The sequence below is a fragment of the Stomoxys calcitrans genome, chromosome 1 (genome assembly GCF_963082655.1).
Source record: "Stomoxys calcitrans chromosome 1, idStoCalc2.1, whole genome shotgun sequence".
Lineage (NCBI taxonomy): Eukaryota > Metazoa > Arthropoda > Insecta > Diptera > Muscidae > Stomoxys > Stomoxys calcitrans.
In genome coordinates, this window is record NC_081552.1 from 177,224,608 (window position 1) to 177,247,064 (window position 22,457).

At 39.9% G+C, this 22,457-nt stretch overlaps 1 protein-coding gene across 7 annotated transcripts in view; it reads right to left on the bottom strand.

The window, feature by feature from the left end:
* LOC106093786 (axotactin) overlaps nt 1-22,457 on the bottom strand; it is a 448,664-nt gene that overhangs the window by 363,807 nt on the left and 62,400 nt on the right. For all 7 annotated transcript variants that reach the window (XM_059363679.1, XM_059363659.1, XM_059363628.1 and 4 more), the window contains exons 3-5: nt 5,182-6,048; nt 2,135-2,378; nt 1,850-2,069 (exon numbers count right to left, since the gene is read on the bottom strand). In XM_059363679.1, the coding sequence (XP_059219662.1) occupies nt 1,850-2,069; nt 2,135-2,378; nt 5,182-6,016 (1,299 nt within the window). In that variant the 5' untranslated portion in view covers nt 6,017-6,048. The remainder of the gene's footprint in view (nt 1-1,849; nt 2,070-2,134; nt 2,379-5,181; nt 6,049-22,457) is intronic.

Below are 22,457 nucleotides of genomic sequence, written 5' to 3' on the forward strand. Positions count from 1 at the left end.
TTTAATTTATAGCACTTATATCCAAATTTAGTCAGACTTTAATTTTTCACACCTATTGAAATATCGAATAGAACCTTCTACGATTTTCTTATAATGGTACGAAAATTGTGACTTATACAGCCATAAAAGTCGAAACGCAGAAAAGATAAATATGGGAGTTTTATCTAAACCTGATTTAATGTCAATTAAAACATCTCATGAAAAAATTTTTAGAGATCGCGCCAAAATTGTAGCTACTACAGCCTTAAAAGCCGAAACGATTAAAAGATATATATGGTAACTTTACTTAATCTGATTCGATTTTGATGGCATTTTTAGCATGTAGTGCGAACGTCACCTGCAATATTTTGTAAGGATGGGACCAAAATTGTGCCTTCTACAACCCTAGAAGACAATATCGGATGATAGATGGGAGCTATATATAAATCTGATCCGATTCTGATGAAATTTTGCACACATACTAAGACATCAGAAAAAGCATTTGGTGCCAAATTTGGTAAAGATCGGACCAAAATTGTGAATTCCACAGCCTTAAAAGACGACATCGGATGAAAGATATATATGCGAGCTATATATAAATCTGATCTGACTTTTATGACATTTATCGCACATACTGGCACATCACAAAAAGCACTTCGTGCCAAATTTGGTAAAGTTCGGCCCAAAATTGTGCCTTCTACAGCTTTAAAAGCTCACATCGGATAAAAGATATATATGGGAGCTATATCTAAATCTGAACCGATTTTTTTCAAAATTAATAGCGTTCGTCCTTGGACCAAAAAAGAGACTTATGCAAAAGTTTGTGAAAATCGGACAACAAATGCGAACTGTACCTTGATTACAAGAATACATGGACAGAAAGACAGACGGACACAGCTAAATCGAATCAGGAAGTGATTCTTAGCCAATCGGTATAGTTATCAATAGGTTTACCTCGTCTCCTTCTTAGCGTTCCAAACAAATGCACAAATCTTTAATACCCTGTACCACAGGGGTATAAACACAAATTGTCTATACCGGTACTTAAGTTATATTAATTTCATGTGCTCTAGCCATAAATTCCGCTTTGATCACCATATTGATTTCCAGTTTCCCCTTCCCTGGGATATTTGACCGGATAAACCGGTGTAAACTAAGTGGATCCTGGTTTAATGATGTCTTGAAATTTCTTCTTACCAACACGTGCATCTGAGGGTGTTCAGTTCACTAAAGAGCCGATTGGCGTACTCCTCATTCACCGCGGAAAATTAGAAGTATACCGACTAGACACTTCTCAAGAGAAGTATATCAAAAATTCGGTTTGTTTGATTCACATTCTGTCTTGAGCTAATTATATGTACATTTTGGATGGGGAAAATGGATAGAGTCGCGGTCCCCAACACTTTATTTTGTTTATTGACTTTTTCCAGATAGATCATTTCATCCGTTTTAGGATGTTTTAAGGAGATAGGATGTCAAATTCACACTTTTCTGTAAAATTTATTTTCATGCTGGTGTTTATGCGTATTAAGGGTTTTTGTTTAGCCTAGACATATTCCAAAATAAATAACAAGCTTTCGATTATACTCAAATGCTCACCACCGCAAAATGTGACGATTAGATTTTCAGACAATAACCGAAGACATTCAAACGTGTTAAACTTCCTTCATATCCATAACTGCTTTAATTTGCTCGCCTTTGTTTTCTCTAGTCGTTAGACTATGATGGATGCATTCATGTTTGTGGCCATTGTCATAGTTTATATTTAATTTCCGCTTACACACAACCAAACGGAATCACAACAATACACTTTCACACATGTCTCTCAGACATAAACACGTCTATGAGATATACATTCTATTGGACTTACCATAACACTGTGCCACTCATCTCGATTCAAGCCTTCGCCAACTGTAACACTGGTCGAATGTTTGCCAAACACATGGACCACCTTCAATTGTCCCTTCTCCACAATGACATACAAGGCATAGGGATTTAGATTTATACGATCCGGGTTCTTCACATTGTGATAGACCAACAGACCATGGGGCAAGCGGGTACGAAATTGAAATGATATTTCACGGCATAATCTGAAAAATAAACAATGGCGGATGCTGAAAATTCAATCAGAAATCTTCAAAGAGCATTTATTTACCTTAATTGAAATGTTTGTATGATGTCTCCATCGATTTGTATGAATGTGTTATTCTCAGCAAAGACAAAAGTCTTCTCCTGCCCGGTCTCCGCAAAGGTCAGTTCGGGGCCTCGTTGTTCAAAGGGAACTGGACTTGTCTCGTAATCACCATAGGTTGGTGATAGTGTGTACGATGGCTGTGCTATGGACGATTCGGTGGTGCTGGGTTCGCGCGTAGTCGTTTGCAAAAATGGTGGCAAAGTATCTGTAACGAGAGGGAAAGCCGAAATTAATATGGTGGTAATTTCAATCAGATACAGATAAAACAATAAATCCCGCCGAATTAATTGTTTTTTTTTTTATTCCAAACTCTTAAAGAGTAAACCTAGCCTATGAAATAGGCCACCACCAAAGACGTGGGGTAGTAACAACATTAAGAAGCAGAATTCTTGAATACTAAAGACATAATAACACAGATAACACGCCTACCTTTGTTGAGAGGATAAGGAAGAGGTTTTAGATGTGATAAAATGTTTAGAAAATCGAATCGATCAGGACCATCGCTACATTAGGTTTGGAAAATCAAGTCCAGCGCCGAATCAGATAGCCTTCAAACATGGAAGAGGAGGACTACCTGCCGCGACTCACGGGGACCCCGGAATATTGGAACAATGCTTTTTTGCGAAGGCATATCATTACAGACTTTATGGTAAAGGAAGCCATGACGAGGAAGCCAACCGGAATGTTTTCGTCGTTACTACTAGGTGCCTCATCTGGCAGCTACACACAAAAAGTTTGCTCAAAATAGCAAACATTGTCTGCTATATATTAGTCGTTAAATTTTCTGCTGTTATAGCAGTTGTTCTGCTATTACAGCAATAGTTTTGCCATTTCAGAGCAGGGGTTGTAGGTTATGTAGGGGTTGTTAAAAGAAACAAGTAAAAAATTTAAGCAAAATAAATTAAGTTGAAGGGCATTATATTATTATGTAGAGTTAACATACCAAAATTTTTTGGTGTCTGGTGTGACAGAAGCTTCTAGGAACCGAACAAGGGTAATTGAGAGATCGGTTTATATGGGAACTATATCATATGAGAACTATACCGATTTTGACCATCCATGACACGTTTGTTGGAAGTCGTAACAGAACGCTACGTGCAAAATTTCAGCCAAGTCAGACAAAAATTGCGGCTTCCAGGGGATCAAGAAGAATCGGGAGATCGGTTTATATGGAAGCTATATGAGGTCATACCCCGATTTGGACCGTACTAAGTACAATTGTGGGGAGTCGTAACAGAATATTACAAGTAACATATCTGCCAAATCGGACAACAATTGCGGTTTCCAGGGGCTCAAGATGTCAAATCGGGAGATCGGTTTATATGTACCGAACTTGGTACAGTTGTAAGAAGTGATAGCAGGACACCAAGTGCAAAGTCTCAGCCAAGTTGGACAAAAATTGCGGCTTCCAGGGGATCAATAAGTCAAATCGCGGGCTCGATTTATATGGGAGCTATGTCAGGCTATAGACCGATTTGGACCGTACTTGGCACAAATTTGGCAAGTTGTAAAAGAGCACTACATGCAAATTTTCAGCCTTTTCGGATAAAAAATTATGGCTTCTAGGGTTCAAGAAGTCAAATCGGGAGGTCTGTTTATATGGGAACTATATCCAAATCTGAACCGATATGGTCCATTTGCAATCCCCAACGACCTACATCAATTAGAAGTAGCTGTGCAAAATTTCAAGCTGTGCAAAATTTACGCGTTCAACGCTATCGTTATTTCGGCAAATGGACGGGCGGACATGGATAGATCGACTCAGAATATCACGACATTCATGAATATATATACTTTATGGGGTCTTAGGTCGAGTTTCATCGAAATTTCGAGTTTTTACAAAGGGAATGACTAGAAAAGTGTACCCCATCATATGGTGGTTGGTATAATTATCCGATTTGGTTGAAAGTTTGCACGTAATGACATCTAACAACTGTGCCAGGCACGGTCCGAATCGGTCTGTAACCTTATATAGCCCCCATATAAACGGATCTCCCGCTTTAACATCTTGAGCCCTTACAAGCCGCATTTTTTGTCCGATTTGGCTGAAATTTTGCATACAATTGCACAATTTGGATTACAGCCCAATTGGACTGGACACAGTTTTTGCAAGTTAAAACAGAACACTACATGCAAAATTTCAGCCATATCAGATAAAAATTGCAGCTTGTAGGGGTTCAAGAAGTCAAATCGGAAGTTCGGTTCATATGGGAGCTATATAAGGTTATAGACCGATGTGGACCGTACTTGGCATAGTTGTTAAAAGTCCTAACAGAACACTACGTGAGGAGTTTCAGACAAATTAACTCCGATTCGGACCGTACTTAGCACAGTTGTTGGAAGTCAAAACAGGCTACGACATGCAAAATTTCAGCCAAATCGGACAAAAATAAGGCTTTTAGTGGCTCAAGAAGTCAAATCGGAAGATCGGTTTATATGGGAGCTTTATTTAAATTTTAACCCATATAGCCCATTTGCAATCCCCAGCGACCTACATCAAGACTAGGTATCTGTGTAAAATTTCAAGCAGCTAGCTTTACGCGTTCGACCGCCATCGTGATTTCGACAGCCGGATATGGTTAGATCGACTGTATCGACGATCAATAATATATTTACTTTATGGGGTCTTAGGAAGCCACCGTGGTACATAGGTAAGCATGCCCTGCTATTGTGACCAAACGCCCGGGTTCAAATCCTGTCGGTGAGAACATCTAAAAATATTTTTCAGCGGTGGTTATTCCTTCAACAAATGCATTTGTGAGTATTTCAACCATGTACAACTTCTCAACCAAGAGGTGTCACTTTTCAATGAAACGCCGTTCGCACTCAACATAAAACAGGAGATCCCCTTATCATTGAACCGGGTTCGAACCTAACTGATGGATGACATTTCCTTATATCAATCTATTGACAGGCCCTTCTGCCCTATATCTATCAATAAGAAGTGTTTATTCTTTGTAATTGCCCACCACTGTTATATTATAGTAGACCTACATATCTATACTTACGTGGAGCTCCTATACAATGGAATAGACATTCCGCCTCACTGTTGAAACGATTTTGGGAATTTCCTTCACAGCCACCCCATATGAAGGAAGTACATTCGTTTGTGGTCGATTCGTAGCGCCATTTGTAGGTATACTGCTTACATGGTCCCGGATCTGCCGGCCCGGTACACTTTTCGTAAACCTTCTCCTTGGGCATGGCCACAATATTGCCAATATTAGCACTACCAGGAACCCCATTGACCACCACTCCACCCGGCCCCATGGCACCTAATCCGGTGGCATTCAACATTAGATCAACAACATTCCCTGTGCCAGTATTGACAATAATTCCTGGTAAATTGCCATTGCCACCGGCCACATTAATGTCGCTAGCCACATTCGTGTTGGGCAGGCCATTGTTGCCCAATGTATTCGAATTAATGGGATTTTGATTGTTGACATTTAGAACATTGGCAATATTGCCGTTGGCGTTGTCGTTATTAATGTTTATGTTGCTACTGCTTTGGCTGCTGATGACATTAATGTTGTTGTTGTTGTTGCTATTGTGATTATTATTGTTGTTGAGATTGTTGGGGTTGGTGTTTGTGTTCATGTTCAGATTGTTGTTGCCATTGTTGTTTAGCAATACCAATGGATTGTTGTTGTTGTTTATGTTCGGATTATTGTTAAGGTTCGGGTTAACTTGAGAGCTCAAGAGGAGGGAATTTGTTGCTGCTGGCACAGCCAGTGATTTGTGGCTGATGGAACATACAATCCAACAAAATATTACAAATTTCATATAAAGCCATTTTGTTGTAGTTTTTGTTGCTTTTGTTTTTAGGAACATGCACGGCATTGTTGATGTTTCACATTAATGAAAATTTAGAACTGCAAGTATATCAAAAGAGAAAGTGAAAAAGTGAATAGGGGGCGTTTAATGAAATCGATATACAAATTTAATAACTAAAATAAAATACCTCATTTCCACCCCATCACCCAATTTGTCATTCCGTTTGCTACACAATGAAATTAATTTTGGCAGATTTTATTATCTGACCCTATATAGATATATGTATATTCTGGGTCATCGTACGAATATTTTGAAATGCCCAGCTATAGAATCATCTTTAAAAAGTAAAAATGTGCTGAATTTAACCAAGCTGATTCTTAGTCACTATTTATAATGGAATCTGCAAAACAATTTTCATATACTACCTTAATTTATATTTGGATTAGCTTGAAGAAATTATATGGGCTAATGATTGACTCTGCTCTGATCTTAAGTCATATATGGAGATTGAGTTTTTGTTGGGGCGATATTGAAATGAGAGTGGCCCCTCTCTTGGTGAACTCGATTGATGTAATACATAAGGGCAGAATTATTAATTAATCACTAGCTAAGAGCTTGGTAAGGGGGCTCTTGGTAATCAATGGGATCTTCAGGTCCTTCGAGGAGGAATGTGCGAAAGTGGTTGCCTATGCAGATGATGTCATCATTTTGAGTTAGGGTTGCTTTCTCTCTACTGTCACGGATATCCTTCTGGACTCGCTGAGGAAGCTGTCTAGATGGGCAAGAGCCAATGGGCTTGATATAAACCCCAGAAAGACAGAGTTCACAAGAAGGAAGAAATATGGCGAATTCAAGGGACCGGTCCTGCTCTCTCGGGAGACTGAATACCTGGGCGTAATTCTTGACCAGAAATTGAACGGTTGAAGAAACGAGAGCTAATCAAACAGGGGCTGAATACGCTCAAGTCATGTCGCAACTCGACAGATAGGAGTTGTTGACATAGGCCAAATATGATCCATTGGATCTACACTACTTCGGTTCGGCCGATTCTCACCTATAGGTGCCTGGTGTGGCACTGGGCTCTCGAGAAGGTGGGTATGATGGAGAAGGTACAGGGTATTGCGGCGGGGGTGATATCGAGGGCGAAGAGGAGTGCTCCAACAGTAGCACTGCATGTGATACTTCATCTGAGACCTTTAAACTTGTACGTGAAGTGCACGGCGTAGAAGACTTGCCTCAGACTGAGGGAGTCAAAGACTTTTTTTTTCGGGTTTTCTTTCCGGGGAGGGAGCTTTGGGCTGTGGGCATCCCAACCTTCTTAGGTCCCTCCGACTGAGGAGGGAATTGAGAACGTCTGCTACGCTGCTACGACGATGTTATAATACTTCTAAAGGATAAGGATCCGAACGAGCTATGCAGAAGTGCCAAAAGTGTCTTGCATATGACTGGGACCCAGAGGTCTCAATGTTAACCCAGAGAAGACTGAAATATGCCTGTTCACGAGGAAGACGAAGGTGGGCCAATTTAACGCACCCCGTTTCCTCAATAATACGATTTCGATATATGACAATGTCATATACTTAAGCGTGATCTTGGACAGGAAACTGAATTGGGCGTACTGAGAAAGCTCACAGAGGTTGGGCACTAGTAGACGGGCCGTTGGCTCGAAATGGCGCTTGAGTCCAAGGATAGTCCACTGGCTTTACAGAAGCGTGATAAGATCAATACTTACTTACGCTTCAGTAATGGACAGCTATGGAGAAAATGTGCAACGCTAGGACCATACAACAAGGTCAGAAAACATGTTGTCTTGGCATAGGCGGAGCGATGAGGACCACGCCCACTAGGGACATGGACATGGACATAGGACATGGGAGAATGGATTGAGATTGGGAGCAGCTTATACCTTCGCGGTATAATCACGGCGAAGGAAGGAAGGGAAGAAGTTTCCGATCGGATAATTGAGACGACACTTGAGGTCGAGTGAGAGACCCTGCTGCCAGCGGCACAGTCTTGGACTAACGGAACCCTAGTATTGCCATCTGGAAGATCATGTTACATGGATGGATCAATGCTAGGGGACAGAGTGGGCCTGTGGTCTACATTGAAAACCCAGGGACTGAGATCTGCTTTACACTGCCTGACAATAATACGGTCCTGCAGGCTGAGACCTGGGCGATTACGGAATGCGTGAGTTGGTGTGGTACTAACGCGAGGACGTCGAGTGTGAACATCTTTACCGACAGTAAAATGGTCATAAGGCCAATAACAACCACGAGAGTAAGGTGACGAACAGTCTTGCAGTGTAAGAAGGAGATTAACGCCTTTTCTGAGGATGGCACAATCCAAATCGTTTGGGTGCCGGGCCATAACGGAGTAAAGGGGAATGAAAGGGCAGGCGATTTGGCAGTAAAGGCCAGGGAATGGCCGTCAATAAACTTGGTTAACCCGAAGCCTTTTGGGTGGACACATTCCGATTTAATGAAGTGGGTGACAAACATAACTCTGTGGAACAGCGAATCAGTGGTAGATCACGGCGAAGGAAGGAAGGGAAGAAGTTTCCGATCGAATAATTGAGACGACACTTGAGGTCGAGTGAGAGACCCTGCTGCCAGCGGCACAGTCTTGGACTAACGGAACCCTAGTATTGCCATCTGGAAGATCATGTTACATGGATGGATCAATGCTAGGGGACAGAGTGGGCCTGTGGTCTACATTGAAAACCCAGGGACTGAGATCTGCTTTACACTGCCTGACAATAATACGGTCCTGCAGGCTGAGACCTGGGCGATTACGGAATGCGTGAGTTGGTGTGGTACTAACGCGAGGACGTCGAGTGTGAACATCTTTACCGACAGTAAAATGGTCATAAGGCCAATAACAACCACGAGAGTAAGGTGACGAACAGTCTTGCAGTGTAAGAAGGAGATTAACGCCTTTTCTGAGGATGGCACAATCCAAATCGTTTGGGTGCCGGGCCATAACGGAGTAAAGGGGAATGAAAGGGCAGGCGATTTGGCAGTAAAGGCCAGGGAATGGCCGTCAATAAACTTGGTTAACCCGAAGCCTTTTGGGTGGACACATTCCGATTTGGGTGACAAACATAACTCTGTGGAACAGCGAATCAGTGGTAGAACGGCAAAAATCCCATAAGGTGATTTAGATCGTGAGTAGACGAAGCTATTACTGAAAGGACATAAGAAGCAGGTCGGTATAGCTTTGTTGCCATAACGGGACACATAGGACTAGGAGTTCACTTATGCAAAATCGGTACGGCAAATAATCGCATGAATAGGGCATATGGGAAAGATGATGAGACATTGGAGCATTGTCATTGCTCGGCTTTGGCGGCTAATAGACCGATACTTAAGTGGGGACACGATACCAGACATGAACCAACATATGGGAGTGGTGTGGAAATTGATTAAGGATTTTGTAAGTAGCACGGAATTCCTAACTTAAAATTTTCTCTTTCGAGGTTACTTTTTAGATTTTAGAGCGCACAACCAGCCGATTACTGGCTTAGGTGTATGTCTATAGTGGCATGGGACGGATTTATATCTACCTCTTTTCAATCTAACCTAACCTAACTCTGAGAGTGCGACGCAGATGGAAAGCCCCCTCCGACTTGGCTTTTTGTGATGGTGGTGGTCAAATGCCCAGACTCGGCCATGGCTGGCGCTATAGGCTGTTGTCTGTTGTGTCACTTTGAATTGCGGATAATCTCTGAGAGTGCGACGTTGATAGAGGCCCCCTTTGAATTGGCTTTGTGTGATGGAGGATGCCTACTATGGCGAACGCACAGACTCAGCGTTGGCTGGCGCTCTGGGCTGCAGGGTTGTCAAGATACTGTGGCTAAAGTTCTTCGAAACGAGAACGTCAATTGTTCTAGAACTGGAACCTTGGGTTGCTGGTGGGAGTCCTGACCGGCCAATGCGATGTCAGGTCGCTGACATGACGAGGGGATGATAGGGGCCTGGGATGCCTGACTGTGCGGTCCTCTAAACTTCTTTCGATGTTTATGCCATCGTTAGCTTTATCTTGAGGGTTTCAAAGGCCCTATGGCAGAGTATTTCGCGAAAAATTACGTCTCTTATCCTGGGGCTGAAGAAGCATGACTAAGGACTGCTAATAGGAGTCCTGACTGGTCATTGCAACGTCAGGTCTTTGACGTCTCGCAAGGTGCAAACTTCTGCAGGATGTGCGACGACGAGGAGGAGTTGGAGACTGTTAAATAACTGTTGTGTCACTGTCCAGAAATTGCCAAGAGAAGACACATGATAAAGTGCTCTTTCAGGGCCTGGATGCTCTGCAGGCTCTTAGCCCTTTTGTTATTCTGGAGTTATGTAGAGGCCTAAATTGTCTAATTGGAATATACTCTCGACCGTTCGTTTTATTTTTGTCTTATGCGTTAGTTTCGTTTTTCTGTCCTTATTTACTGTTTTGTTTCTTTCAGTGGTGTATGTTTATCTATTGTTTTTCCATTTAATTCTCTTCTAGGGTGAGCACAATGTACCTAAAGTCTCCGAGTGAAGCGACAAGTGACCGAGGTTGCTAGTCGAATGCCATGCAACCTAACTTAACCTAGAGGGTATTTTCTGTTCACAGTAGGTTTCCTGTCGGAGCACAATACTTGCAATTTTAGTGAGCTTCCTTCGGTGATGGGCATTACAAAAGGAATGTTCATGAAGGAGATGAACTTGAAGCTAATCAACAAATTTTCGCTTTTAAAATTTCCTTAATTTTCTCAATTTTAATTTCCAATTTACATTTTTGCTTCAATAAAGTTTTATGCGCCGATAAAATCGAAATAAAAGCGGTACCTAATCATGTCCTTCACGGATTTGGTTAAGTACATTTTGCTTTATTTGACAACAAAGCCAGATATGTAGTAATCTCCTTTATTTTTTTGAATCTGCAGTACAAATGGATTACCTGATCAACATTTGCTCAGAAATTTTGCTAATGGCTGTTTTTGCATTATACTGCTGCCACAAAATAACAAACCATTTTCCTTCCAGTAGTTGACAGTGTTATTTTTGTGCGGAAACCCAAAGTGAGTGTCATCTTCAAAAGCTTCAATAACAGCATTGAAAGCAATTGTGCCAGAAACAGCAATGTCATCATCATCATCAGCAGCAGTACATTGATGACGCTCGGATATAGCTCACACATCGTATTTCCCATATAAATTGCATTTAAAGGTGCTAGCAGCAACACCCAAACCACCTTCCATTTTGGTCATGTAGGAAAATCAACCCCCTTAGTGGCAGGGCAAAATAAATTTGCCGTCTTTGGTTCGCAAAAAGTTGTTATTTCTGCGTCATGTCTTTCCAGCATTCCATCATAGTTTCTGCTTTCTTGTTCTTCTTTTTTGGTACGGAAGTGCAAATAAGATAGAATTTTGTTTCTTTGTAGTTCTTCTTTCTTTTCTCCACCTTAAAGCTTCTTATTGCCATGTTTTTTTGCCGAGCAGCTTTTATCCTTTCAGCCAACCATGACCAGACGCTATCCTTCTCCCAGTTATTTACGAACGTATGTTTGGTCGTTTTTAACTTTTAACATTAAATGACTTGACATTGACTGATGATGGCCCTTGAGTCAGTTCCAATGGCTACAAAAAAACAAGTTCAGCTGGGCTGAATCTTAGGAACCCATCACCATGGGTTCTGCTAAATAACTTCACAAATTATCTCATTTGAAGGGCATATGTGTACTCTAAGTACCGAATTAAGATACTGTATAAGACTAAGCGGTTTATCGGTTAAAATAAGAGCTATATCAAGTTATTGACTTATATGACTGTTGGAAGTAATAACAGGACACTACGTGCAAAACTTTAGGCCAATCGAATAAAAACTATTGCTTCTAGGGGCTCAAGATGTCTAATCTGGAAATCGCTTTATATGGGAGTTATATCGGGATATGCGCTAATTTGGACCACCATTACTATGGATATTGTAAGTCAATAAAAAACACTACGTGTAAAATTTCGGTGACCGGTCATAACGCCCAAATCTTTTTTCGGGCGTTCAGTCCCCTTTAGAGGATGTCATAACGCTCATTTCTTTTTTTTGCGTTCATAACGTCTAATCATAAAGATGTCAGAAAGCCCTGTTCCCTAACGGAATGTTCATGGGCAAATTTGCAAAAAAAAATGGGCGTTAAGAATTTTCATAGAAATATTAGCAATTGGTTTTATTATTTCAAAAACAAAAACGTCATAAAGCCCAATGCATTCCGAACGATTTTTGGGCTGTCATAATGCTCGAAAAAATATTGGGCGTTATACCCGAATCAGGATGGGTAATGGGCCCAAACATTTTTTTAGGCCTTATGTCCCCTGGGCGTTGTGACCGGTCTTCTTATATTTCAGCTCAATCGAAATAAAATTGCGGCTTCTAGGACTCACGATATCAAGTCAGGAGATCGGTTTGTATAGTTTATCCACCGATTTGGACCATACCTTGTACGATCATTGAAAGTCGCAACAAAGCACTGCGTGCAGCCCAATCGGATAGTAATTGCAGCTTCTAGGGGCTCTAGAAGTTAGATCGAAGGACCACTTCATATCCAAATCAGAACCTATGTGGCTCATTTGCAATCCCCCAATTACCTACAACGATAACAAGTACCTGTGCAAATTTTCGAGCCAATAACTTTATTTCCTTATAACTTATGATTTCCGCAGATAGCCGGATGGAAGGACACGGCTAGATCAATTAAGAATGTCAAGACGATCAAAAGTTTAGATACTTTATGGAGGCTCAGATCAATATTTCGAGTTGTTACAAACGGAATGACTAGACTAGTATACCTCCTATCCTACATATACACTACTCCAACTAAACTTGGAGCTCCAAATAAGCACTCGATGAATGCCAGAAGATAAAAAACACGGTAGGTTAGCTTGCCACAAGAAAAAAGTAATCGCTGGAGAGAAATATAATTTTCGTTACAAAAGATAACTTCATAATGGAGTACGGCACAGTGATGCGAGTGAAGGGGAAAAGGTAATTTTTGTGGAAATGTGAAAAATACTACCTTTGTTTATTTTTCATAGTCACAGAGGATATTTAAATTTATTTTAGACGGTTTTTTAATATTCCTATCACCATAGGATGGGGTAGGATTTTGGTTCTGAAGCCCTTAGAGACCTCAATTTTCATCCGCTTTGGCTGCAATTCGGCATAAACACATCTGTTTGGATTTCCAATACCCATGCCAAGTATGATCCAAATCACTATATGAATCCCCAGATTTGAATTCTTGAGAAGCCGAAATTCACGTACGATTTGGCTGAAATTTGGTACATGCAGTACACTTATGCCATCCCAAAACTAACCCCCAATCCCACCCAGATAGTTACATAAATATATACATACTAGCTGGCTCTCGGTGAGCTTCGCTACACCACAAAATTCTTTTTGAAAATGGATTTTTCTTTAACCATTTTAAAGCTGGTCATCAAGACATTCAGGGCTACGGATCTCGCTCAGATCGACACTAATTAATTTTTTTTCTATTTGTTTTCTACTTTCAAAATCATATTCCAAAGCTACCATTTGGGATAGCACATATTAAAAATCCGCAGGTCCTTCTTGTGTCTATCCAAATTTGTGGCCATAAAGTGTACACTACTACCAAAGACCTTTTATTGCTGTCCTATTCTATCCTGATCGGCTTACATATATAATTTTTAATTCCATTTTGTTTTGGGAAGGATGTAGGGAGTGAGATTGCCTTTAGACACGTCCTTTCATTTGTGTACAATATGTTTTCATTCGTCTTACATGACAGTTTGGTGTTGTTTATATTAGGTGGAGAGGGCCGGTCTCCCTGACGCTAAGACCCAAAAGACCATTTATTTGAGTCCTTCGTTGTCGCGATCCACATGTCCTGCTGAATGGCAGTACGCTACCCAGATGCTTGGATCCTTATATCTACATTAGATTCATACTCTACTGTCATAGACATTTCTTTTAATTCCCATATAATCCCGATCGAACTACACGTCCTATTGACTGATATTAAGTGGGTGGACGGGTCCCAGACTCTGCCAAATGTGTGTGTGTGAGATTTTTTGTGGTGGGGGAGCCCCCCGAACACTTCGGGTGAAATTTGTTTACCAGGTTCGTACTCTACTCTTAAATACCCCTCATTTGATACCCATATTGTCCCAATCGGTAAACATGTCCGCTCGGGTAGGTTTTGGGATGGGGCGTTCCGCCAGATTATTTGACCCCAAAATTTTATACCAATTTTGTGTTTTTAGGGTACGATAAGGTGACACACAAAATTTCGCTTAAATCGGTTCAGCCGCCTCCGACATCTGGCGTTTTTAAAAATTTTGAAAATGTGCTATACAGGACTATATCTTGATATAGGCCCCATATAGACCGATCTGCGGATTTAAGGTCTTAAGTCTATTAAAGCTACATTTATTATCCAATTTCGCTGAAATTCGGGAGATTGAGTTGTGCCTTTCGACATCCTTGTTAAATACCGCCCAGATTTAAATATAGCTGCCATATAGATCGATCTCTCGATTTAGAGTATTGGGTCCACAAAAGGCGCACTTATTGTCCGATTTTGCTGAAATTTGGTACAGTAAGTTATGTTAGGCCTCTCGATATTCTTGTTTCATTTGGCCCAGATTGGTCCAGATTTAGATATAGCTGTCATATAGACCGATCTCACGATTTAAGGTCATAGGCCCATTAAAGACACATTTAATGTCAGATATCGCAGAAATTTGGTATAACGAGTTGTGTATCCCTATTCAATACGGTCCAGATCGGTTCAGATTTCGATATAGCTGCCATATATACTGACCTTTCAGTTTAAAGTTCAAGACCCATAAAAGGTGAATTTATTAACCGATTTTGCTGAAACAAGGCACAATGATTTGCGTCAGAACCGACGTACCAAGTATGGTTAAGATCGGTCTATGTTTCGTACCCGATTTTGTGCGTTGCGTACCCGATTTTGTGCGTTGCGTTGGGACCATCGACATTCGTACCGATTATGACCAAGATCGGGCTATATTTGGATATATCCGACATATGTACCGATCTCCCGATTTTAGTTCTTGGGACAATAAAAGCACGTTTATTACTCCATTTCGCTGAAATTTGACACAGTGGGGTGTGTTAAGCTTCTCCACATTCGTATTCTATATGGTTCAGATCGGTCTATATTTTGATTTAGCTGTCTAATACATGTACCAATCTCCCGATTTATGTTCTTAGGCCCATAAAAGGTGAATTTTTTAATCGTTGCATGTGGTACAATGAGATCGAATTATATTTAGATAAAACATCTAGAGTCCATTAATGATGCATTTTTCACTGCATTATAACGAAAGGTTTTTAATTAGTATATCCGAGGTGGTGGACAGCCAAAGTTCGGCCAGGCTGAATTGGATGCTTTTTTACTTGTTGTGATTGTCTTGCCGTTCCAAGTCGATTTAGGCATGTCCGTCCGTCGAAGGAGTAAACCAAGGCGCTTGAAATCTTGCACATGTAGATCGGTTGGGATTGTAAGCGGACAAATCGTTCTTTCACCCGTTACAGCTCCCATATAAACCGATCGCCCAATTTAACTTATTGAGTCTCTAGAGGGCTCAATTACTATCCGATTTTAATCCCATTGCAGCCAGTTGAACGTACTGGGATGACCCAATGAAGTCCTTCATCGGCAAGTCCGTATGTCTGTCTGTCCATCCGTTTGTCTGTCCGTCCGTCCGTCTGCCTGTCCATCAGTCCGTCCGTCTGTCTGTTATTGGAAAGCACGCAAACTTTCGAAGGAGTAAAACTAATTGCTTGAAGTTGGTATTGTATTGTGGAATTGTAAATGGGCCATATCGGTCCATACAGCTCCCATATATACCGATCTCCAGATTATATTTCTTGAGCCCCTAGAGGTCGTCTTTTTTATCCGATTTGGCTGAAATTCTCCACAGTGACACCTCTAACATTTGTTCTAAGTTTGGCTTGAATCTGTTTAAGACCTTGTATACCTCCCAGATAAATCGATCTCCCGATTATGGTTCTTGATCCCCTAAAGGGCCAAATTCATGTCTGGTGTGGCTGAAATTTTGCGCAACGACTTCTCCCATGACCTTCAACATACCTGCCAAACATGGTCTGAATCGGTGCATAACCTGATATAGCTCCGATGTTAACCGATCCTCTGATTTTACTTCTTGAGCCTCTAGAGGGCGCAGTGCTTATCCGAAAGTCTGAATCGGTCCATAGACGGCACAATTTCATCCGATTTAGTTGAAATTTTGCACAATGACATCTTTTATGATCTCCAGCATCCAAGCCAAGTATGACCCGAATCTGTTCATAACCTAAAATAGCTCCAACAGTATATAGCGATTCTTATGGTGCGCCCGACTTTAGGCATTTCTTAATGGTTTTTATTAAATTATCCAAAAATTCATTTGATGTAAACTGTCAAGTGCGCAGCACTGCTTTTTTGTCCAAATACGTGTTCTGTGAAGTAAAGTGAAGCTATGAAGAAAGCTTTTAGGGGCTCAAAAGTAAAATGTAACCAATCTGAGTGGTTTGGGTCATTTGTGAACTGCACGTACCAATTTATACCATACGTGAACTTCAGCCAAATAGTGGCTTCTAGAAGGACCTATTCTAACACTGAACCAATCGATTTTTTAAACCCACCACCATTCGTAATTCCTCGAAATATTCGTCTAAGACCCATAAAGTATATATACTCTCCGTGTCGTATATGGTTCAGATCGGTATATAGTTGGATATGGTTACCAAAAAGAATAATATTTTGCTCTACAAAACTGAAAAATGTCTTGTACTTATTAGGCCACGCAATGTCCGTGTCGAATTTGGTCCAAATCGGGCCATATTTCGATATAGCTGCTATGGGAGGCATAAATTATGCATCACCGGTATATGACGAAAGGTGGTTCATATATATACCCGAAGTGGTAGGTTAAGTTAAGGTTAAGTTTGGCCACGCCGAACTTAATGCCTTTTAACAAGTTTTCAAAACACTTCGTGTTTGGGTCCTAAAACTTATTCGTATTTCGAAAATATATAATCAAAAGTTCGATCTGTGCTTTGTGCAGAAGTAAACATGGAGCGACATGCGGACAGACAGTCGAACATGGCTTAATCGAATCGAATGATTCTGATTCGATCGGCATACTTATTTAACAACATTTTTAACTTTTGGAAGGTAAAAACGAATTCACTAAGTTATAAAACCCTGTACCACAGAATCGGTGTAGGGTAAAAAAAAAAAACACTCATAGCAGATGCTCTTATCCATTAACTGATTATTTTTAATCAAAATTCCATAACGGCTGAAATGTATTCCACAAGCAAGCAAAACGGTATAAGCCAATGTAATATCACATACAATTTTAGATTTATGAATGTATGTTACGTATGTCTGTGTGTTGATGTGTCCGAGCGAAAAAAAAAAAATATTTAATATTGTATTAAATAATTTTCTCAGTTTAGGTGCACAATTTTTCATCACAAATTTGAGCTTTGCCCGGCAAAGTTTAGCTTCAACATTACGAACAATGTATACTTCAATGTGTGTGTAATTTGTTTACACGTCACACACAAACACACACACACATATATATACAAAAAAAATTATTTTGAAGAAAAAATTTTGATTTTTCAAATTTATTGTTAAATTCACTTTGATGTATTGTGCTGCAACGTGGTGCTCGTACACTTGAAAATATTTTTGCTTTTTTTAAAGAGCGAAACGCGAAAAATGGCACATAAACATGTGCTGCAGTAGCAGTGATAGGTTTGTAAACAGCACAAGGTAAACATGATTAAATTAATTGAAAGTCTAAATGGAATTATTAGACTTTCGGTCAATGGGTATGGTTTAAAGAAAGAAAAACCTGAAGATGTGATTCCTCGTTCACATACGTTGCACTGATTTCCAGAAACGATACCCATTGACCAAAATCATACAAAATCCTTATGACATCAAATGTGGGTAAGAACCGAGGGTTGTCAGTCGCGCATTATTTGGTGTCCAATTGGTACTAGTTGTGAGCAGGAGATTCAGTCAAATGTGGTAGTAAGGGGTGAGAAGAAGGAATAGTGGAATGTAAGGCTTTCTTGCCTTTTATACTTCAGGATTAGAGAACAAAAACAAATATTAATAATCGAAAATCGATTTATTGTTTTTCAAAATATTCTCCATTAAGATCTATACACGTTTGCATGCGCAATTGTTGATTGAAGTAACTCCAAAACATGCATTCTGAACGTATCAACCGCTTCTTCAGGTACCGAAAAACGTTGAACTCTCATTTTATTTTTTACTTACGGGAATAAATAGGAATAAGTAAAAAGGAATCATTCGGTTCCAATTCAGGACTATACGGCGGACAACTAAGCAAATCGATGTTTTGAGTGCTCAAAAATGCAGTTGTTTGAGCCTATTTGTGAGAGCTCGCATTGTCGTGGTAGACAATAAGACAACTGGCAAACAAATAGTTGTGTACCACACAGAATTGACTGTTCTGCGTTATTCTAGTGGTACGATTGCGACATGTCCAGTTTTTTTCGGAAAACTGGTCATTTGCTTGGATCTTTTGTTGGATTTGGCTCATCTTGAAACACCCAAACAGTAGACTGCTGATTATTTTCGGGCTCATACGCGTAAATCCACTATTCATAACCTGTCACGATGTCATAGACGTGTCTCGAAGCACCGCTATCGTATTTTTGAAGCATTTCTTTCGACCAATCGACACGAGCCTTTTCTGAGCGGCTGACAAATTTTGTGGGATCCAACGCGAACAAGTTTTTTTGACGGTCAAATGTTCATGCACTATGCACTCAATAATGCCTAAGGTTGTCCCAATCTCACAAAAGGTCACATGACGATCTTGCTAAAGCAGTTGGCGCACAGCATCAAATCAATGGTTTTTGGAACAACAACTGATTTTGGACGACCTTCACGAAAATCGTCTTGGAGTGAACTACGACCTCGGTTGAATTCACCGTTTCGTCGCCAAAAATTTAATTAAGTTCATCGATGCACTGTTGTTCGGTTAATCAACGTCGAACATTGTAAAAATAATCACACGAAAATGTTCACGACTTAATTTCATTTTTTTTTTTTTGGGAAGATGAATCTTTTCAGTTACTGTAAATAACACTAATGGCGCTCGTATGTCAAAACCTTCTGAATACGTATAAACTAAAAAATGTTAAGTTTTACAATATAACTATCAGTTGGCCGATTGTAACACAAGGGCTGTCCAATCCCTAAATATAAAAGGCAACTCTCTATATGACATAGCTTCTTTATAGATCTACCTTTCGATTTGGCATCTTGAGCCCCTGATAGCTGCAATTGTTAACTGATTCCACTGAAATTCAGAACGTAATGTTCTTTTAAAACTAACAACAGTGGTCTGTATGATCCAAATCGGTCTATAAACTGATATATCTCTCTTAAAACTGATTTCCCGATTATTATTCTACTACCCAAGCTAAACCTATCTTCCTTCTTGACATTTGTAGCCCCTGAAGGGCAAAATTCTTATCCGATATAGCTAACATTTTGCAAGTGCTGTTCTGTTCTGTTGAGAATTCCAAAACTGACAAGTATGGTTTGAATCAGCAAACAAAAGATAATTGGGAGAAAAGAACAGAACATGAACAAAATTGGATTGGTTATAAAATGGCCGATCCATTCTCAAGAATCCATCCATCAAGGGCCTCAGCAGGGTCAAAAATACGCCGAATAGATATGTACTCGTAGTTTAATAAACATAGATAAGAATGTCAAGAGCAGGACTGGTTTATATGGGAGCTATATGAGGTTATAGACTGATCTGACCATAATTAGCACAATTGTTGAAAGTCATAGCAGAACACAATATGCTAAATTTCAAATAGATCGAATAAAAATTGTTGTTTCCAAGGACTCAAGGAGTCAAATCAGGAGATCAGTTTGTATGGGAGCTATATCAGGTTATAGATCGATTTGGACCATACTTAGTGGTTGGAAATCATAACAAAAGACTACACGCAAAATTTCACTCAAATCGGACAAAACTGCGTTTTCCAGGGGATCAAAAAGTCAAATCGGGAGATCGGTTTATATGAGAGCTATAACTAAATCTGAACCGATATAGCCCATTTGCAATCCCCAATTGCCAACATCAATATTAAGTATCTGTACAAAATTACAAGCGGCTTACTTAACGCGTTCGAGAGCTATCGTGATTTCGACAGATGGGCGGACATGGTTAGATCGACTCAAAATGTCGAGACGATCAAGAATATATATACTTTATGGGGTCTTAGACGAATGGCGAGACGATGAAGAATATATATACTTTATGGAGTCTTAGACGAATATTTCAAGGTATTGCAAACGGAATGACTAGATTATTATTCCCCCATCTTTCGGTGGTGGATATGAAAAATAGTCATTAAATCCAATTTTTTCGTCAATTTTTGTACCCACCACCATAGGATGGGGGTATACTTATCTAATCATTCCGTTTGCAAAACCTTGAAATATTCGTCTAAGACTCCATAAAGTATATATATTCTTCATCGTCTCGACATTTTGAGTCGATCTAACCATGTCCGCCCGTCTGTCGAAATCACGATAGCTCTCGTATTAAGCCGCATGTAAAATTTGTACATATATTTAATATTGATTGCAACACATCGATATGTCAATTTCTGACCCTATAAAGTATATATATTCTTGATAGTTGTAAAGGTCTAAGACGATCTGGTCATGCCCGTCCGTCTATCTGTTGATCACGCTACAGTGTATAAAAATTTGAGATATTGAGTTGAAACTTTGCACAGATTTTTTTTTTGTCCATAAGCAGGTTAAGTTCGAAGATGAGCTATATGGAACTTTATCTTGATATAGCCCCCATATAGACCGATCCGCCGATTTAATGTCTAAGGTCCATAAAAACCACATTTATTATCCGATTTTGCTAAAATTTGGGATAGTGAGTTGTGTTAGGGCCTTCGACATCCTTCTTCAATTTATCCCAGATCGGTCTTGATTTGAATATAGCTGCCAAATAGACCGATCTCTCGATTTAAGGTTATGGGCCCATAGAAAAAGCATTTATTGTCCGATATCGGCGAAATTTGAGACAGATCGGACTATATTTGGATATAGCTGCCATATAAACCAATCTGCCGATAAAGGGTATGAAGCCGATAAAAGCTTTATTTATTACCCGATTTCGCTGATATTTGAAACAGTGAGTTATTCTAAGCCCGCCATCACTTTACTGACTAAAGTTCAAAACGGACGATATTTAGATATAGCTGTCATATAACCGATCTGCCGATAAGGGATCTGAAGCCCATAGAAGCTTTATTTTTAATCCGATTTCGACGAAATTTGAAACAGTAAGTTGGTTTAAGCCTTCAGACATCCGCCCCAAATATATTTCAGGTTAATCTATATTTACATATAGCTGCCATATAGACCGTTCTACCGTTTAAGGGTCTGGAACTCATATAAGCTGCATTTATTACCCAATTTCGCTGAGTGAGAGAGTTATTTTAAGCCACCCGCCATCTGACCCAAATATGGTAAAGATCGGATTTGGATATAGCTGCCAAAAAGACCAATATTATGTTTTACAAAATTGAACAGTGACTTATATTTATTAGACCACTCAATGTCCGTGCCGAATTTGGGTGCATAAGATATCTAATTTTCACCGGATTGTTACGAAAGGGGCTTACATATATACCCGAGGAGGTGGGTATCCAAAGTTCGACCCGGCCGAACTTAATAACTTTTTACTTGTTTTTATTTTTTTAAAGAACCATCAAATGCAACAAGGCTCTAAACATGTTTTCAGAATTCTCATTCCGAAGAAAAAATTTCGTTGGGTTTTTTGAGCTATAAAAAACTGCCAACTTTTGATAAGCCAATTTTCTCCCAAAACATGACCTTCTATGACGGGAAACATTTTTAACCAGTTTCATTCGTCAACTTTACATCAATCCAAATTTCATTACTTTACCTCTTCCCTAACTCGAGCTAGAATTTTTCTAAGATAATTCTATTCCTGGGTATTTTCTACCGAAATCACGATAGCGTTCGAATGAATGAGGCTATCTGCATGAAATTTTTCTTATTGATATAGGTTGTCATTTGGTCCAGATTGATTATAAAGGGTGATTTTTTTGAGGTTAGGATTTTCATGCATTAGTATTTGACAGATCACGTGGGATTTCAGACATGGTGTCAAAGAGAAAGATGCTCAGTATGCTTTGACATTTCATCATGAATAGACTTACTAACGAGCAACGCTTGCAAATCAATGAATTTTATTACCAAAATCAGTGTTCGGTTCGAAATGTGTTCATTCACCGTAACGTTGCGTCCAACAGCATCTTTGAAAAAATACGGTCCAATGATTCCACCAGCGTACAAACCACACCAAACAGTGCATTTTTCGGGATGCATGGGCAGTTCTTGA